This window comes from Sapajus apella, unplaced genomic scaffold (genome assembly GCF_009761245.1).
Source record: "Sapajus apella isolate SASKATOON/1434 unplaced genomic scaffold, GSC_monkey_1.0 scaffold154, whole genome shotgun sequence".
NCBI classification, from domain to species: Eukaryota; Metazoa; Chordata; class Mammalia; order Primates; family Cebidae; genus Sapajus; species Sapajus apella.
The window spans coordinates 1,351,268-1,370,425 of record NW_022437094.1 but is presented as its reverse complement, the minus strand read 5'-3'; the positions used below and the strand labels follow the sequence as shown (position 1 = coordinate 1,370,425).

General features: G+C 38.2%; 1 protein-coding gene across 2 annotated transcripts in view; it reads right to left on the bottom strand.

Annotated features, from left to right (window-relative positions):
* Positions 1 to 16,677, bottom strand: part of FAAH2 (fatty acid amide hydrolase 2) — a 286,150-nt gene extending 269,473 nt beyond the window's left edge. The window contains exons 1-2 of one of the 2 annotated variants that reach the window (XM_032266098.1): positions 16,239 to 16,677; positions 7,884 to 7,966 (exon numbers count right to left, since the gene is read on the bottom strand). In XM_032266098.1, the coding sequence (XP_032121989.1) occupies positions 7,884 to 7,966; positions 16,239 to 16,430 (275 nt within the window). In that variant the 5' untranslated portion in view covers positions 16,431 to 16,677. The remainder of the gene's footprint in view (positions 1 to 7,883; positions 7,967 to 16,238) is intronic. The other variant, XM_032266099.1, reaches the window with a different exon arrangement.
* Positions 16,678 to 19,158: the final 2,481 nt, after the last annotated feature.

The following is a 19,158-nucleotide window of genomic DNA, read 5'->3' as shown; positions in this document are numbered from 1 at the left end:
CCCCCTTCCTTGAGATTCAAACTCCTTTTTAAAAGGCAATGAAAACTGTAAATAACAGAATCTCTCTCAAATGTTTAAAGATACCCTCTGCCCAACAAAAGTGCCCCCAAATTACATTTCAGGTAAAACTTGGTTCATAGAAGAGAGAGACAAGTCAGGACTCCCTGAAACATAAAACCACCCCATAGTGCTGTTATGTAAGCTTAGCATTACATATCTATATTCTTGAATCATGGTTCTGTCATATACTGGTTGTATGATCCTAGGCAGGTAACTTAACTTCTCTGGATCACATATTTCCCATCTATAACAAAGGGATACTAGTATTTCTTTTGAAAAGTTGTTGAGATGATTAAACGAGAAGACATGTATAAAGTTTCACCAATGGGAGACGGATCCAAGATGGCCGATTAGGAGCAGCTCAGGATTGCAGCTCCCAGCGAAAGTATGGAGGGTGAGTGGATGCCACATTTCCAGGTGGATTTTTATTGCCCACAGACCACGAGATTCCCAGGTGGAGGAGCCCCATGGGTCACCAGCGTGGCTGTTGTGGCTGGCGCGGCTGTTGTGGTCAGTGTGCCTGTTTTGGCCAGCATGGCTGTTTTGGCCAGTGAGGCTGTTTTGGCCGACACCCCAGGGTGGCAGTTCTCCATACAAAATGCATGGGTCCAGGCGCTATTTTAGCCGGCGATAGGAGCTCCTGGCAGACAGAGTCGCCCATTCAACTGATAAAAAAGGGGACTGAAACAGGGAGCCAGGTCAAGAGATTTCCAGGCAAAAAAGTGCTACGAATCTCAGTATGGCTGTTTCAGCCAGCGCAGGAACAGTGGGTCATCACAAGGGAAACCACACAGATCCTGGCATCTTTTCAACAGGCGACTGGAACAACTGGGAGACAGAGTCGACCATTCAACTAAAAAAAAAAAAAAAAGCCTCTGAGGCAAGAAGCCAGGAGATCAGACTCGGTTGGTTCCACCCCCACAAAAAAACAACAATCTGAAACGCTCTGAATTGAGAGTTTCATAGCAAACACAGTTGAACCAGGCATGGTTCAGCTCTGTGGGGGAGGGGCATCTGCCATTACCGAGGCAGACCACCACTATGTTGGTAGTCTGCCATTGCTGAGGCAGCCCACCATTGCCGAGGCAGCCTGTCATTACAGAGAGAGTCTGCCATTACAGAGGTGGGTCACCATTGCCAAGGCAGTTCTAATGATACCCGTATAAACAGGACGGCAGGGAAGTTCACACAGCAGCTGGGTGGAGCCCACAGCAGCTCAGCAAAGCCTCTGCAGGCAGACAGTGACTAGGCTACCTCCTTGCTGGGGACGGAATCCCTGAAAATAGGCAGCAGCACACAAAAACTCATAATTAAAGTCCTAACTCCCTGGGAGAGAGTACCTAGGGAAAAAAGGGGGTTTATGAGTTCTGCTGCAGCAAACTTAAATGTACCTGCCCAGCAGCTCTTACTGAACAATGGAGCTCAAAGCTCAGCACATGAGCTCCTATAAAGGACAGACTGTCTCCTCAAGCAGCTCCCTGATACCTGTATAGCCAAAGAGTCACCTCATAAAGGAGAGCTCAGACTGACATCTGACGGGTATCCTTCTGGGACAAAGATAGCAGAAGAAGAAACTGGCCACAACCCTTACTGTTCTGCAGCTGCCGCAGGTGATCCCCAGGCAAGCAGGGACTGGAGTGGACCTCAGCAGTCTTACAGCAGAGGGGTCTGACTGGTAGAAGGAAAACTAAGAAACAGAAAGAAAAACTTCATCATCAACAAACAGTACATCCACTCAGAGACACCATCTGAAAGTCAACAAACACAAAGATGACAGGTGGATAAATCCACAAAGATGGGAAGAAAGCAGTGCAAAAGGGATGAAAACACCCGAAACCAGAATGCCTCTCCTCCTCCAAGGGATGACAGTTCATCACCAGGAAAGGAATAAGGCTGGATGGAAAATGAGTGTGATGAATTGACAAAATCAGGCTTCAGAAGATGGGTAATAAGAAACTTCTGTAAGCTAAAAAAACATGTTGTAAACCAATGCAAAGAAACTAAGAACCTTAAAAAAAGATTTGATGAAATGCTAATAAGAATAAACAACTTAGAGAAGAATATAAGTAAATATACAGAGCAGAAAAACACAACACGAAAAATTCGTGAAGCATACACAGGGTTCAACTCTGAATTGACCAAGCAGAAGAAAGGATATCAGAGGTCAAAGTTTAACTCAATGAAACAAAATGAGAAGGCAAGATTAGAGAAAAAAGGGTAAAATGGAATGAACGAATTCTCCAAGAAATATGGGACTATGTGAAAAGACCTAATCTACGTTTGATAGGTGGACAGGAATGTGGCGGACAGAATGGATCCAAGCTGGAAAATATCTTCAGGATATTATCCAGGAAAAATTCCCCAACCTAGCAAGGCAAGCCAATATTCAAGTCCAGGAAGTACAGAGAACACCACAAAGATATTCCTCAAGAAGAGCAACCCCAAGGCACATAATCATCAGATACACCAGGGTTGAAATGAAGGAGAAAATGCTAAGGGCAGCCATAGAGAAAGGTCAATACCCATATAGAGAAGCCCATCAGACTCACAGCAGATCTCTCAGCAGAAACCCTACAAACCAGAAGAGAGTGGGGGCCAATAATCAACATCCTTAAAGAAAAGAACTTTCAACCCAGAATTTCATATCCAATCAAACTAAGCTTCAGAAGTGAGGGAAAAAAAAATCCTTTGCGAACAAGGAAGTACTCAGAGATTTCATCACCACCAGGCCTGCTTTACAAGAGCTCCTGAAAGAGGTACTAAGCATAGAAAGGAACAACCAGTACCAGCCACTCCAAAAACATACCAAATGGTAAAGTGCATTAACACAGTGAAGAAACTGCATCAACTTACAGGCAAAACAGTCAGATAGCATCAAAAGGGCAGGATCATATTCACACATAACAATATTAACCCTAAATGTAAATGGGCTAAATGTCCCAATCAAAAGACACAGACTGGCAAATTGGATAAAAAGCCAAAACCCATCAGTGTGCTGTATCCAGGAAATCCATCTCACATGGAAGGATACACAAAGGCTCAAAATAAATGGATGGAGGAAGATTTACCAATCAAATGGAGAGCAAAAAAAAAAAAAAGCAGGAGTTGCAATTCTCATCTGTGATATTTTAAATTTTAAACCAACAAAGATCAAAAAAGACAAAGAAGAACATTACATAATGGTAAAAAGATCAATGCAACAAGAAGAGCTAACGATCCTAAATATATATGCACCAAATACAGGAGCATCCAGATACATAAAGCAAGTTCTCAATGACTTGCAAAGAGACTTAGGCTCCCAAATAATAAGAGTGGGAGACTTTAACACCCCATTGTCATTAGACAGATCAATGAGACAGAAAATTAACAAGGATATCAAGGACTTGAACTCAGACCTGGACCAAGCAAACCTAATAGACATTTACAGAACTCTCCACCCCAAATCCACAGAATATACATTCTTCTCAGCACCACATCACAACTACTCTAAAACTGACCACATAATTGGAAGTAAATCACTCCTCAGCAAATGCAAAAGAATGTAAATCACAACAAACAGTCTCTCAGACCACGGTGCAATCATCTTAGAATTGAGAATTCAAACAGTAACTCAGAACTGCACAGCTTCATGTAAACTGAACAACTGGCTCTTGAATGTTGACTGGATAAACAACGAAATGAAGGCAGAAATGAATATGTTATTTGAAACCAATGAGAAAGAAGATACAACATACCAGAACCTCTGGGACACATTTAAAGTAGTCTGTAGAGGAAAATATATAGCAATAAATGCCCACATGAGAAGCAAGGAAAGACCTAAAACCGACATCCTATCATCAAAATTGAAAGAGCTAGAGGAGCAAGATCAAAAAACTCATAACCTAGCAGAAGGCAAGAAATAACTAAGATCAGAGCAGAAATGAAGGAGATAAAGACACACACACAAAAAAACTTTCAAAAAACCTATAAATTCAGGAGCAGGTCTTTCAGAAAGATTACCAAAATAGACCACTAGCCAGATAAATAAAAAAGAAAACAGAGAATAATCAAATAGCTGCAATAAAAAACGATAAAGTGGGTATCACCACAGATTCCACAGAAGTACAAACCATCATCAAAGATTACTACAAACAACTCTATGCACATAAACTAGTAAACCTGGAAGAAATGTATAAATTCCTGGACACTTGTATCCTCCGAAGCATAAACCAGGAAGAATGCGAAAACCTGAATAGACCAATAACAAGGTCTGAAGTTGAGGCAGCAATTAAGAGCCTACCACCCAAAAAAAGCCCAGGTCAAGATGGGTTCACAGCCGAATTCTACCAGACATACAAACAGGAGCTGGTACTATTCCTTCTGAAACTATTCCAAACAATCCAAAAAGAAGGAATCCTTCCGTAATCACTTTTATGAGACCAACATCATCGTGATACCAAAACCTGGCAGATATTCAGCAAGAAAAGAAAACTTCAGGCCAATATCGATGATGAACATAGATGAAAAAATCTTCAATAAAATACTGGCAAACCAATGGCAACAGCACATCAAAAAGCTTATCCACCATGATCATGTAGGATTCATCCCAGGGATGCAAGGCTGGTTCAACATAGGCAACTCTATAAACGTAATTCACCACATAAACAGAACCAAAGACAAAAACCACATGATTATCTCAATTGATGCAGAGAAGGCCTTTGACAATATTCAATAGCCCTTTATGCTAAAAACGCTCAATAAACTAGGTATTGACAGAACATATCTCAAAATAATAAAAGCTATTTATGACAAACCAACAGCCAATATCATACTGAATGGGCAAAAACTGGAAGCATTCCCTTTGAAACCTGGCACTAGACAAGGATGCCCTCTCTCACCAATCCTATTCAATATAGTACGGGAAGTTCTAGCTGGAGCAATCAGGCAAGAAAAAGAAATAAAGGGTATTCAAATAGGAAAGGAAGAAGTCAAATTGTCTCTATTTGCAGACGACATGCTTGTATATCTAGAAGACCCCATCATCTCAGCCCAAAATCTCCTGAAACTGATAAGCAACTTCAGCAAAGTCTCAGGATACAAAATCAATGTGCAAAAACCAAAAGCATTTCTATACACCAATAGCAGGCTTAAAGAGAGCCAAATAAAGAGCCAAATCACGAATGAACTGCCATTCAAAATTGCTACAAAGAGAATAAAATACCTAGGAATACAACTAACCAGGAATGTAAAGGACCTCTTCAAGGAGAACTACAAACCACTGCTCAACGAAATAAGAGAGGACACAAACAGATGGAGAAACATTCCGTGTTCATGGTTAGGAAGAATCAATATCGTGATAATGACCATAGTGCCCAAAGTAATTTACAGATTCAATGCTTTCCCCATCAAGCTACCAATGACCTTCATCACAGAACTGGAAAAAACCACCTTAAACTTCATATGGAACCAATAGGGAGCCCACATAGCTAAGTCAATTCTAAGTAAAATGAACAAAGTGGGAGGCATCACACTACCGGATTTCAAACTATACTACAAGACTGCAGTAATCAAAACAGCATGGTGCTGGTACAAAAACAGAGATATAGACCAATGGAACAGAACAGAGGCCTTGGAGGCAACACCATGCATCTACAACCATTTGATCTTTGACAAACCTGACAGAAACAAGCAATGGGGAAAGGAGTCCCTGTTTAATAAATGGTGTTGGGAAAACAGGCTAGCCATGTGCAGAAAACAGAAACTGTACCCCTTCTTGACACCTTACACTAAAATTAACTCCTGATGGATTAAAGATGTAAACTTAAGACCTAACACCATAAAAACCCTAGAACGAAACCTAGACAAAGCCATTCAGGACATAGGCATAGGCGAGGACTTCATGACCAAAACACCAAAAGCATTGGCAACAAAAGCCAAAATAGATAAATGGGACCTAATCAAACTCTACAGCTTCTGCACTGCAAAAGGCACAGTCAGTAGAGTGAATTGGTAACCAACAGAATGAGAAAAAAATTTTGCAGTCTAATCATCTGACAAAGGGCTGATATCCAGAATCTACAAAGAACTAAAACAGATTTACAAGAAAAAAACTAGCAAGCCCATTCAAAAGTGGGCAAAGGATATGAACAGACACTTTACAAAAGAAGACTTACATGAGGCCAACAAACATATGAAAAATGCTCATTATCACTGGTAAGTAGAGAAATGCAAATCAAATCTACAGTGAGATACCATCTCAAGCCAGTTAGAATGGTGATCATTAAAAAATCTGGAGACAACAGATACTGGAGAGGATGTGGAGAAATAGGAACACTTTTACACTGTTGGTGGGAGTGTAAATTAGTTCAAACATTGTGGAAGACAGTGGCAATTCCTCAAGGACCTAGACATAGATATTCCATTTGACCCAGCAATCCCATTACTGGGTATATATCCAAAGGATTATAAATCGTTCTACTATAAGGACACATGCACACGAATGTTCATTGCAGCACTGTTTACAATAGCAAAGACCTGGAACCAACCCAAATGCCCATTGATGATAGGCTGTACAGGGAAAATGTGGCACATATACACCATGGAATACTATGCAGCCATCAAAAGTGATGAGTTCGTGTCATTTATAGGGACATGGATGAACCTAGAAACCATCATTCTCAGCAAACTGTCACAAGAACAGAAAATCAAACACCACATGTTCTCACTCATAGGTGGGTGTTGAACAATGAGAACACATGGACACAGGGAGGGGAGCATCACACACTGGGGTCTGTAGGGGGGAAATAGGGGAGGGACAGTGGCGGATGGGGAGTTGGGGAGAGATAGCATGGGAAGAAATGCCAGATATAGGTGATGGGGAGGAAGGCAGCAAATCACACTTCCATGTGTGTACCCATGCAACAATCTTGCATGTTCTTCACATGTATCGCCAAACCTAAAACACAATTTTTAAAAAAGGAAACAATAAAATTAAATTAAAATAAGGTATCTACCATGATACAAATCCATTTGATGCAGTAGTTACATTTCATTAAAATATTTTGTGTTTGTAATTTCATAATATTGGCTAGTTTCCTTTAATTTACATTAACCATCCATGTTAAGTGGTAAGTTTTTAATATTAGTGATATAAAGTTTCATTTTTAAATGATTAAATTAGGATAAATGACTCAATTTTAATAAGTATATTAACAACAACAGAGTTGACATGCAAACAAGACAACAATCCTAAAGATGGTACATGAATGGCTAAGATCTACACAATGTCACCGTATGTCATGTTGTGCTAAGAATAACTGTGCTACCCATTAAACAGAATATTACAGAAAGAGTAATCCAAGCTTTTGGCCCTGTAAAACCTCAGAGCTGCTGAGGAGTGTTTACTTAGCAGAGACATGGAAGTAACATATACGATATCTATATGAAATACTGTCAACTATGCTAAATACACATTGGAAAATGTGTCTGTGAGAGGTCGGGTTCTACTACTAGAGTCACTACCAAATATTAATGCATTCACTAAAAGTTTGATGATGCCTACCAAACTTTAGGCCTTGTTCTGGATGTTGAATACGTAAAAACAATAAAATTTAGTCCTTGCCATCAAGGATCTTACAGTTAATATGAGCAGGTTGGCAGACAAATAATCATAACCACTCAACAAAAGATAAAATACTAAAATTATATGTCAGAGAAGTTCCCAGTGAAAACAAGGGAAGGACATACAGAAAGAAAAATCTAGGAAATATGCTAAGGTTGCCATGGCCATAGAAGTAGAATAAAAACCACCATAAGTGACTCCTTGAGAGAGTGAAAATGCTCACCTGCACTTGACAATTCCATTGATCATTGGGTTCACATCCTTGATTCTGTTGATATAAGCCTGGACAACATCTGTGCATTTCACCTGCAAAATACAATACTTTAGCAGGCATTTATGGGCTAAACAATTCATTCAACAAGTATTTTGTAAAAGACTGCAGTGTACATTAATCATTTTTTGAGACACTGTCAGTGAATTACCAAGCATAGTCCCCCATGAGGCAAAATATAAGGCCTAAGAAGTATAAGAAGTCTATGTTGAAGGTAAGAAGTCTAAAATATACCAGCATAAGAAAGTTTCAAATAATGAATAGGGCTAAAAGGAATAAACTCTGCTGAAATTAAATATAAATTGGAGTTCAGAGATATTATGTGTATATACTAAACTGGCAAATATTCGTTGCAGTAAATAATCAATAAAAAATAGATATTATTTCAGTAATACCCTGAAACTTAACAGTATACACCGTCTCTGCAAAACCAAGAGTTAAGGAGTAGAGACATAAAAGGATATAAAGATAGGGTTTTCAGATAAAATACAGGAAATCAAGATAATTTGAATTTCAAATGAATAGAGAGTAAGTTTTAATATAAGACTGTCTCAATTATTGCATGGGGATGATTATACTGAAACCTATATGTTATTTATCTTAAATTTAAATTTAGCTAAGCACATTGTATTTGTGTTTGCTATATTTGCCAACCCTAAACCAAAGGTCTTATGCATGTGAGGAGACATAAGACAAGTAAAACATCCGTGGTTGGTGCTAAAATATTCTCATTTAATTATTATGTATAATTTTAGTTTATATATATATATATTATTGCATTTTAGGTTTGGGGGTACATGTGAAGAACATGTAAGATTGTTGCATAGGTACACACATGGCAGTGTGGTTTTCTGCCTTCCTCCTCATCACCTATATCTGGCATTTCTTCCCATGTTATCCCTTTCCAACTCCCCACCCCTCATTGTCGCTCCCCTAGTTGCCCACAGAGACCCCAGTGTGTGATGCTCCCCTCCCTGTGTCCATGTGTTCTCATTGTTCAACACCCGTCTATGAGTGAGAACTTGTGGTGTTTGATTTTCTGTTCTTGTGTCAGTTTGCTGAGAATGATGGTTTCCAGGTTCATCCATGTCCCTACAAAGGACATGAACTCATAATTTTTGATGGCTGCAGAGTATTCCATGGTGTATATGTGCCACATTTTCCCTGTCCAGTCTATCATCGATGGGCATTTGGGTTGGTTCCAGGTCTTTGCTATTGTAAACAGTGCTGCAATGAACATTCGTGTGCACGTGTCCTTATAGTAGAACGATTTATAATCCTTTGGATACATACCCAGTAATGGGATTGCTGGGTCAAATGGAATTTCTATTTCTAGGTCACAATTGTAGTTTTAATTATAATTCTTAGACATGAGACAGTAAACATTAGAAAATTGCAAAGTAGGTCTTTGCTATTGTAAACAGTGCCACAATAAACATAGGTTTTCATTTGTCTCTATAATAGAACAATTTCTAATCCTTTGGGCATACACCCATTAATGGGATTGCTGGGTCAGATGAAATCCCTATTTCTAGATCATTGAGGAATCACCACGCTGTCTTTGACAATGGTTGAACTAATTTACACTCCCACCAACAGTCTAAAACTGTTCCTATTTCTCCACATCCTCTCCAGCATCTGTTGTCTCCAGATTTTTTAATGATTGCCATTCTAACTGGCGTGAGATGGTATCTCAATGTAGTTTTGATTTGTATTTCTCTAATGACCAGTAATGATGAGCATTTTTTCATGTTTTTCGCTGCATAATTGTCTTCTTTGGAAAAGTGTCTGTTCATATCCTTTGCCCACTTTTTGATTGCATTACTTGTTTTTTTCTTGTAAATCTGTTTTAGTTCTTTGTAGGTTCTGGATATTAGCCCTTTGTCAGATGGGTAAATTGCAAAATTTTTTTTCCCATTCTGTTGGTTGCCAGTTCACTCTAATGCTTGTTTCTTTTGCTGTGCAGAAGCTCTTAAGTTTAATTAGATCCCATTTGTCTATTTTGGCTTTTGTTGCCATTGCTTTTGGTGTTTTATTCATGAAGTCCTTACCTATGCCTATTTCCTGAATGGTATTGCCTAGGCAGCAAACCACCATGGCATGTGTGTACCTATGCAACAATCTTACAAGATCTGCACATGTACCCCAGAACTTAAAGTACAATTAAAAAAACGAGAATTGCGAAGCAAAACAGAACCCCCAAGTAAAGAGGAGAGAAAAATAATTAAAAAGAAATCATATCAAGACAGAAAAGGGAAGGAAAGGAAAAGAGAATGCAAGTATGATAAATTATAAACATTACATCAAGTGAAAAGGATTAAACCAATTGCATTATAAGTGTGAAGGACTGAATTCCCCTGTCAGAGGGCAAAGACACTAAATTTGGTTTTAAAAAAAGCTAAGAAATTTATCTGGAACAAAAAGACAATGAAAGATTGAAAACAAAGAGTTAGGCAAAGATATACGAGGTGAAAACAACAAGAAAGCAGAGGTGGTATTATTAATATCAGAGAAAGCAAATTTTAAAACTAAAACATAAAATGGAATGATATATGAGAATGCCCTCACAGTCATACGCATTTCTGTATTAATAAGGCAGGCAAATACATGAGGCATATACTACAAATACAAAGAGAAGTTAACCAGATGTATAAGTATAGCAGCAGACAATATAGCTCTCTCAGGGACTGACAGATCAAGGAGTAAAAAGCGATGATATATTCAAGAATTTAATAATACAACCAACATGCCCAAATGCATAGTGAGGGAGAATTTTTACTCCATCAAGAATATGCTCTTTTTTAAATTGCATTTTAGGTTTGGGGCTACATGTGAAGAACATGCAAAATTGTTGCATAGGTACACACATGGCTCTTTATTCATCAGTCATGAACAAAAAATAATCATGTCACACAAAGAAAATTTTAAAGCCCAAAAGGTTTTAGAGAATTTCTTGGTCAGTTTGACAAATTGTCATATTCTAGGAGTACTAGAAAACCAAAATTTAAAGATGATATTTGGAAGGCTTAACTATTTCAAAAACATTCTTCCATATAACCAATGGGTCTAAGAGGTAAACAAAACTAAAATGGTAAATTATCCAGAAATTCACAAATCTATTGAATATAAGTAAAACTGTCATAATATGCTTTTACTTATAAAAATAAAAGTAAGACAACATATAAGGTATTCAAGTTACAGTAATAGAAAAATAAAAGCAATTGTTTTAAAGAATAACAAATCAAGATAAAATTTAATGGCTCAGAAATAAAATAGGAAAAGTAACAACAAAACAAGTATAAAAGAATAAACTAACTTTTAAATACCTATCAAACAGATAAACTGCAACAAGCATGATGGAGAAAGAGTGTGTGCAGAAAATTGGTTAGTATTAAGAATGAAAAAAAGAGATATAAGCATAGACACAGGGGAGATTTATAGAATTAAAAAGAAAGCTATATGTACTTTTTCTTTTGGGTTAATTCTACTTGTCCTTTAGAATTATCCATCTAGTAGGTTTTCAGTAAGTTTTAAATGCATATACAGACAGAGATTTCAGCCACCATAACTCAATAGTCTAGTGTACACACAGCTCTAGAATTAAGAGCCTGGATTGCCAAGCTGGTGTCTAGCGGCTGGCCGCTCCATCAACGTATACAACCCCAAATATCTTCAACTGACACTGCTACCTTAATTGAGTTTGCAGCATGTAGAATATGACAAAAATAAAACAAACAGGCTTTAGAGGTAGAAATTAACATGACCATAATTGCCATTTGCTAAATACATGCCAAGAACTTTATACCTGTTATGTCATTAAATCCTCCTCACAACACATGTAATATTATCCCCATTTTACAGATGAAGTCACTGAGACTCACTCAGGGAGGTTAAGTGACTTAACCAAGGTCATACACCTGAGCCTGGATATTTGTGTTTGTTTTTTCCAAATGAACCTTGCAGTCCTAAGAAAAATGAATACTAGGTACATGGTTAAAAATTCCACTCACTACAGAAAAGTACAAATGCAAAGTGACACAAGAACAGAAAATCAAACACCGCATGTTCTCAAGAACAGAAAATCAAACACCACGTGTTCTCACTCACAGGTGGGTGCTGAACAATGACAACACATGGATACAGGGAGGGGAGCATCACACACTGGGATCTGTCGGAGGGAAATAGGGGAGGGACAGTGGGGGGTGGGGAGTTGGGGAGAGAGAGCATGAGGAGAAATGCCAGATATAGGTGAAGGGGAGGAAGGCAGCAAATCACACTGCCATGTGTGTACCTATGCAACAATTTTGCATGTTCTTCACATGTATCCCCAAACCTAAAATGCAATTAAAAAAAAAGAAAAGTGAAAGCTTCTCACTCTCTCTCTTTCCCTCCCTCAGTCCCTTTTCCCCTCTCTTCAGCTCTCTCTCTCTCTTCCTCCTTCACACAAAAGAAATCGTATTATATTCATTGTTCAGCATCTTATATTTCTACCACTGCATCATATTCCTCTGTATGGATGGACTAAAGGAAGAACTAGTGATTTTTTTTATTACTTATCTAAAAACTAAAAATATATTTTTCTAATTTTCTAAAGTATTGATTATATTTATTATAAATAGGCAACCTGAGCACACGTTTCAAAAGTCTGAAAGTAAAAAAGGTCATGCAATGAAGTCTCTTTCCACTCTTGTCTCCTAACATTTCCCCCGCATTCCTCTCCCCGGCATTACTCTCCAGAGTAAACTACTGTTATTAGTTTTTTTACATCTTTCCAGAGATGTGGGTGGGAGACCCCGTGGGAGTCCCCACAAGTGCCGAGGCAAGGGTCTGAAGCCTCAACCTGTTCCCATATGAATACAGGACTAGAAAAGAATTAGAGATGCAGTTACATAGTTATTCATATATATATACATATCTATGTATATAAAACCGTATATAATCACATAGTTATTCACATATAATATATATACTCAATAGAACCTTTTAAGTTTACTAATGATTATCCAGTTATGAAGCATGGAACTGAGGTGACATTGTGAACAAAGTGATCCTAAGGCGAGATGCTCTAAGCCTTCTGTCACACCCTCATAAGGGTGCCTGCTGGAGGGTACCTCGGCTATGCAGCAGTGCCAGCACTGGGAAAGTGCCTGCTGTTTATCCAGCTACAGAAGGAGATGTCCAAAATGGACAAGATATCTCCTTCCCCCAGGGGTGTTAGGAGAAAACTCCGCTTCTCCAAGCTTTTGTGGTAGGCCTGACAGCTGTCAAGCAGACATGCAGACATCCCGGGGCTTAACTGTCTCTATGTGATGCTGTGCTTCAGTGGTCAAGTTCTATGCCTACTTTCATGTTCTGCTTCTGCACCTGGTCCCTCCCTTTCTTAAAAGATAAAATCAGTAATAGTAACATAAATCTTAATGTCACCGTTCTTTCTTGACAAGTATGAGAAAAGTGCTGATGCATTAGGTTTTCTCCTCACCTCAGCTATTTGAAAGACCTGGGCCCCTATCTCCAAGACACGTGATTTACCTGACCCCGTCACTGACCACCATTGCCTCACCCTACCTACCCAATCCCATGCTTTGTACTAAATAAAAGTAAGAGTGTCCGGGCACTCGGGCCACTGCCAGACTCCGCAGTTTGGTTGGCAGTGGACCCCTGGGCCCAAACTCTGTTTTCCCTTTCTCGGTGTCTTGTGTCTTTTATTTCCACAGTTTCTCATCTCCATACCAGTAGAGAGGGGCTCACAGGACCCTGTAGGGCTGGACCCTACCCAGAGACATACAGATAAGTAGATGATATATAAAAATATACAAGGTAGCTATAGAAACGTAGAAACAAAAGACATTATTATTTCATACAGATGTAGCATATTATACAAAGTATTCTGTATTTTGTTTTATTCATTTAAAATATGTTTTGGAACTCATTCCATATCTTGTAAATAAAGAGCCACTTCATTCTTTTGCTTGATGCATACTATCAAATACATAGACATACCGTAGCATATTTAATCAGGACTCTGATTTGCCTTTACTAGCACTTTTACAAATAACGTATGAATGAGGATATCCTCATATATATGTAATTAGATGATTTCCGAGTGGGACTTACGGTTTCAAAACCTCATCGACTTTGGAATCATCAACAAAATCAAATATCCAATGTGCAAAAACAATGACCAGGCTATGTATGGTGGTGGATGTAAGTTGATGTTTTTTTGTAAAGGCCCAATCTCGGATACCAACTGAGGCTGTGGCAGTTCAGATGACATAAACGTAAAGGTAGCCTAAATTCAGAACAATAGAAAAGTACTCATATAGGGACACAAAAGCAAGCATAAAGATAGTAGATGCTGATTCACAGGAAACTGACTGTTCAATCAGAGCTCATTATCAAGAAGCATTACTCTTCCATAAAGTGCCAACAAAAATTGAGTAAGATTCACCTGGCTCTACAACTTTGTAGCTGTGTGTCATTGGACAAGCTATTAGAAAGCTCTAAACTTTATTTTCCTATTCTGTAAGATGATGATAATTATAGACACATCAAAATGTTGTTATGAAGATTCCATTCACAAAAATCTAAGTAAAATATTTGCCTTATCAAGTGGCACATAGTAGGTCTTTGTTAAATTTAGTTGTTTTGCAGTAACAATATATCTGTGTATATAAAAGACAGAAACTAAAGGATAAATAAGACTTTGTATCCACTCCACTTCTTCCCTTCAGAATATTTTTATAAATCTAGATAAACTATATCTAGATTATCTCTTCTCATGGGCAAACATGAATGAAAATGGCTAATTACCAAAAACCTGATAATAGTACTAGTAAAGATTTATATAGGACTAGTATGCTAGGCAATGTTCTATAAGTTTTATGTATATGAATTCATTTAATTCATCTCAACTCTAAAAGGTATATTCTATTATCAAATCAAGTTTTCTTAAAGGATATCAGAGGCACAAAAAGTTAAGCAACGTTTCTAAGATCACAGAGCTAGACCGTAGGAGAGCTAGGATTTCTGAACCCAGGCAGTCTGGCTCTAGAGTCCATTCTTCTAATCATTATGATACACAATGTCCTATGTGCCAGGTGTTTGCGCTGTATTATCTGCACAAGGTCACACAACCATGGACAGACAGTCCAAAATTTGAAATCTATTATCTTTCTACTATTAAGTTGGTGCAAAAGTAATTGTGATTTTTACCATTAAAAGTAATGGCAAAAATCACAATTTAAAAAATCACAATTACTTTTGCACCAACAGAATACATCCCATTGCCTCCCTAACTGTTAGAAAAACATGCATGAGTGAGTAGAGGCTGGGGAGGGGGAACAGCAAGAAGACAAGATATGTCTTTGAAAGGTAACCAGAATGTAATACAAACATTGTTAATTCATGCATTCAGGAACACATATTGAGATATTCATAAAGTATTTACTGCATGCCTATTCTTTGTTAAGTAGTATTGTAGATTCTGGAAATAAAGCTGACAAAAACAAATGAAACAGCAGAGAGATAAAAACAAGTGAAGTCTAAATAAGGATTACTAAACTGTAGCCCAAGATCTCTAGTTAACCAATCATTCATGTGACAGAGATGAATAGTCCTGCCTGCATAACTCTAGAAAGAACGAATGAGCTGCTTAAATTTTTAATTAAGAATTTTCAACAATTTTTGTGTATATATTTTGCTTTAGTTTCATTTTACTTTAGTTTCCTTATGCATAAAATATGAATATTACCTATATAACTGCATCTGTGAAATAGAATATGTTTAAGTACCCAGGCATAGTATTTCACATATGCTATGCTCTAAATATATGGTAGACACAGCTTTTACTAACCTAGACCAAGCACTACTTTTATTTTAAATAAATTTTTTAAAGAATTGGTTAAATGGTAAGCAGCAGACAGATCTGGGGCCTGTGAGAGAGGGAGGAAGAGAGAGAGAGAAAGGGAGAGAGTGAGAGAAAGAGAGAGACCGATTGAAATGGCTGAGAATCAGTTTGAAACTCACACCTGATTTACCCCACACACAACAATTATGCACAAATAGGACAAATGATAGGAAGGACTATGAGGGTGCCAAAATAGTCCAACCCATGCCCGCAGTAAATGTCCTTGATAAAAATAAACGTACTACAACACCCAGAAGTCTCCCTTTATCCCCAGAAAATACCTCTCATAAGTCAAGTCGCCTTAGTGGAGGATGGAAAGGAAGCCACAACCACAGCCACCAAAAGCTTCCTGGATCCAGCTAAAAGACCTGTTCCTCCAGCCTCTTCTGAATTGCACTCACCTTTCTCTGTCGGATCAGCTTGGCCAGCTGCATTCCAGAAAGTAGAAGCAATGGTTCAGTCACCGGCCGGGGGGTCTTTGAGGCAAACTTGGGGCCCGTTAAGACTAAAGCTGCTCGGCCTACTAGGCCTATGAGAAAGCCTAGCGCACGCAAGAGAAACCACTGAATGCGGGCAGTGAATGAAGGTGCCATCGCAGCCTGGATTCCACACGGTCCTAGTGCTTGAGGGTTCCGTGCACCCTGGGGAAAGGAGGAGAAAAAGACTAAGCAAAGAGGTGCTTGTGAAGCCTTTAGTTTACAAGTCCAGTATCTACCCACAATTCCACAGGAACTTGTTTATCATCACCTGCAGGGCTTCTAGCCAGAGATGGGGCGGAGACTTCCCAGAAGCTGCCTGTGTGCAATACTACCTGTTGTTAGTGCTGGTGTAACCCAAGACAGAAAGTGAGTCATAAAAAAAAAAAAAAAAACACTGTTCTTGGAATTCCCCAGTTCTGCTACTGTGTAGCCCTGGTCAGTTTACACTATGTCTCACAGTTAGTGTACTCGTATGAAAAAATGGGAATAATTACTCCTACATCAAAGGGTTACCATAAACACTATATAATAAATAAAAACATTTAACACAATTTATGGTAAATAGTATAAGTGGTAGTTGTTATAGTAATATAAGTGGTAGTTGTTATATTTCAGCTGTACCTGTGAAAAAAGTGTTGTACATATACCTTTGTATGCAAATATTCAGTATGCTTAACAAACAACTAAATGGCAAGCATAACTATTTTTTTCCATATGGATATTCTTTAATGCTTATAAGATCACTAACAGGTAATACTGATGAATATCAAATTTCCAGCCCATCTCTCTCCTAAACTGGACACTTGAAATGCCTTTTTGACATCTTCATGTGAATGTCTTACAGATCTTTCAAACTCAACATGCCCAAAACTCATCCTTTTCTCAACAATCTGCTGCTCCTACAGGTTTACAAACGGCATTTTCATCCACCCAGTCAGCCATGCCAAAAATCTAGAATCATTTCAGATTCTTACATTTGTTTCATTCTCATGAATAATCACCAAGTCCAGCTAATGCCTTTCCCTCTCAACTCAAGTCTGCTCGAATCTCACTGATGTTTGTGTGAACTTCTACAAATAATCTAGCTGATCACCCTGCCTTTGTTTATAGAGTGTTCTTTATAATATACAAATCTGACAATGTTACTCCGCTGCCAATAACTCTGCAATAATCCTCAATTTTCCTCAGGTTCAAGATCCATCTACTTTGTCTGGCATTCAAGTCTCATGACTGGTGTCTAAAAAACTCTATGTTTCATCCCTAACAGCTTCCATCCCTCATATGCTAAGCTCCTGACAAATAACTATCTGAAAGTTCTCTCTTCCCTATATATTCTTGCATCTGCTTTCCCAACCTCTCCATCTAGTTCAGAACAAGTACCGCCTTCTCCAGCAAGTCTTCCCTGAACTTCCAACTGGGTGTGATGCCAGTCTTTTGTAACCTTGCACTCAATAGATAACAAAATCATAGCACTTACAACCCTCTATTATGTGCTAGATTTTTGTATCTATGCCCCATCTAGATATGAATTCATTGAAGAACAGGGCCATTCTAATTCCTGTTTGTATTGCCAGAGCCTAACATAGGGCTTGATGTGAAGTCAATACAGGTTTGTAGGTTAAAGATATGAGATTATGAAATAACGAATGTTGAAGATAGGGATTTGACTTTAGCATTTAAGGCCTTGGGTAGATGAAATGGCAAAGTCATCTAGGGCACTGTTTTTTCTCCTGCAAAACTTAGGTGGATACTGAATGTGTCATCACAACACTTCTGGCCTAATTCAAGCACCTGGCAGAAAGCAGGTTAATCATGACAGGCACATCTAGCAGATCCAGTAAATAAAGCTGATGAAGTAGGTTGTCATAATCTAGGCTCCATTACAGTTCTGAGCAAAATCTGTAGCTGAGTGAACCTTCTATACCAAAAAAAGTTTTGTCAAAATGAAAATCTTTCTTCTGTCTAACTTTACTTTATCTAAGTTGTAAATGACCAATATGTGAATCTGAGGTACAAATAATGCTCACTGATTGGGCACTGACCAGACAGATCTGGATCCAAATCCTAGATCCAGCACTCATTATGTTTTTGACCTTGTACAAATCACTTAATGTCCCCGGCTGGATTTTCTCATCTGTAAAGTAGAATAACAGTTTCCATGTGGTGTTCTGAAAATTAAATCACATATGCATGTAAAGTTTCAGGGTTTTTTAATCATAAACATTTTAATTATATACTAATAGATCATGTTAAGTATATTGACATTGTTGGCAATATATCACTAGAAAATTTTTATCTTGCAAAATGAATACACACTATGCATGAATCAACTACCTGTTTTCCCCATTGACTGGCCCTTTACAAATACCATTCTATTTTCTCTTTTCAAAAGTGTAACTACTTTAGATAACTCATATAAGTGGATTCATACTTTTTATGATGGACTTATTACACTTATAATAAGACCATTAAGATTTATCTTTAAAATAGATGTTAAATTTCCTGCTTTTTAATTGCTGAGTAATATTCCATTTTTGTTGGTGGTGGTATTTTTTGTTTTTGTTTTTTGTTTCGTTTTCTTTTGAGATGGAGTCTCATTCTGTTTCCCAGGCTAGAGTGCAGTGGCATCATCTTGGCTCACTGCAAACTTTGCCTCCCAGGTTCAAGCAATTCTGCCTCAGGCTTCTGAGTAGCTGGAATTTTAGGCACCCACTGCCATGCTCAGCTAATTATTGTATTTTTAATAGATATGGGGTTTTGCCATGTTGGCCAGGCTGGTCTTGAGCTCCTGATCTCAGGTAATCCTTATGCCCTGGCCTCCCAAAGTGCTGCGATTACAGGC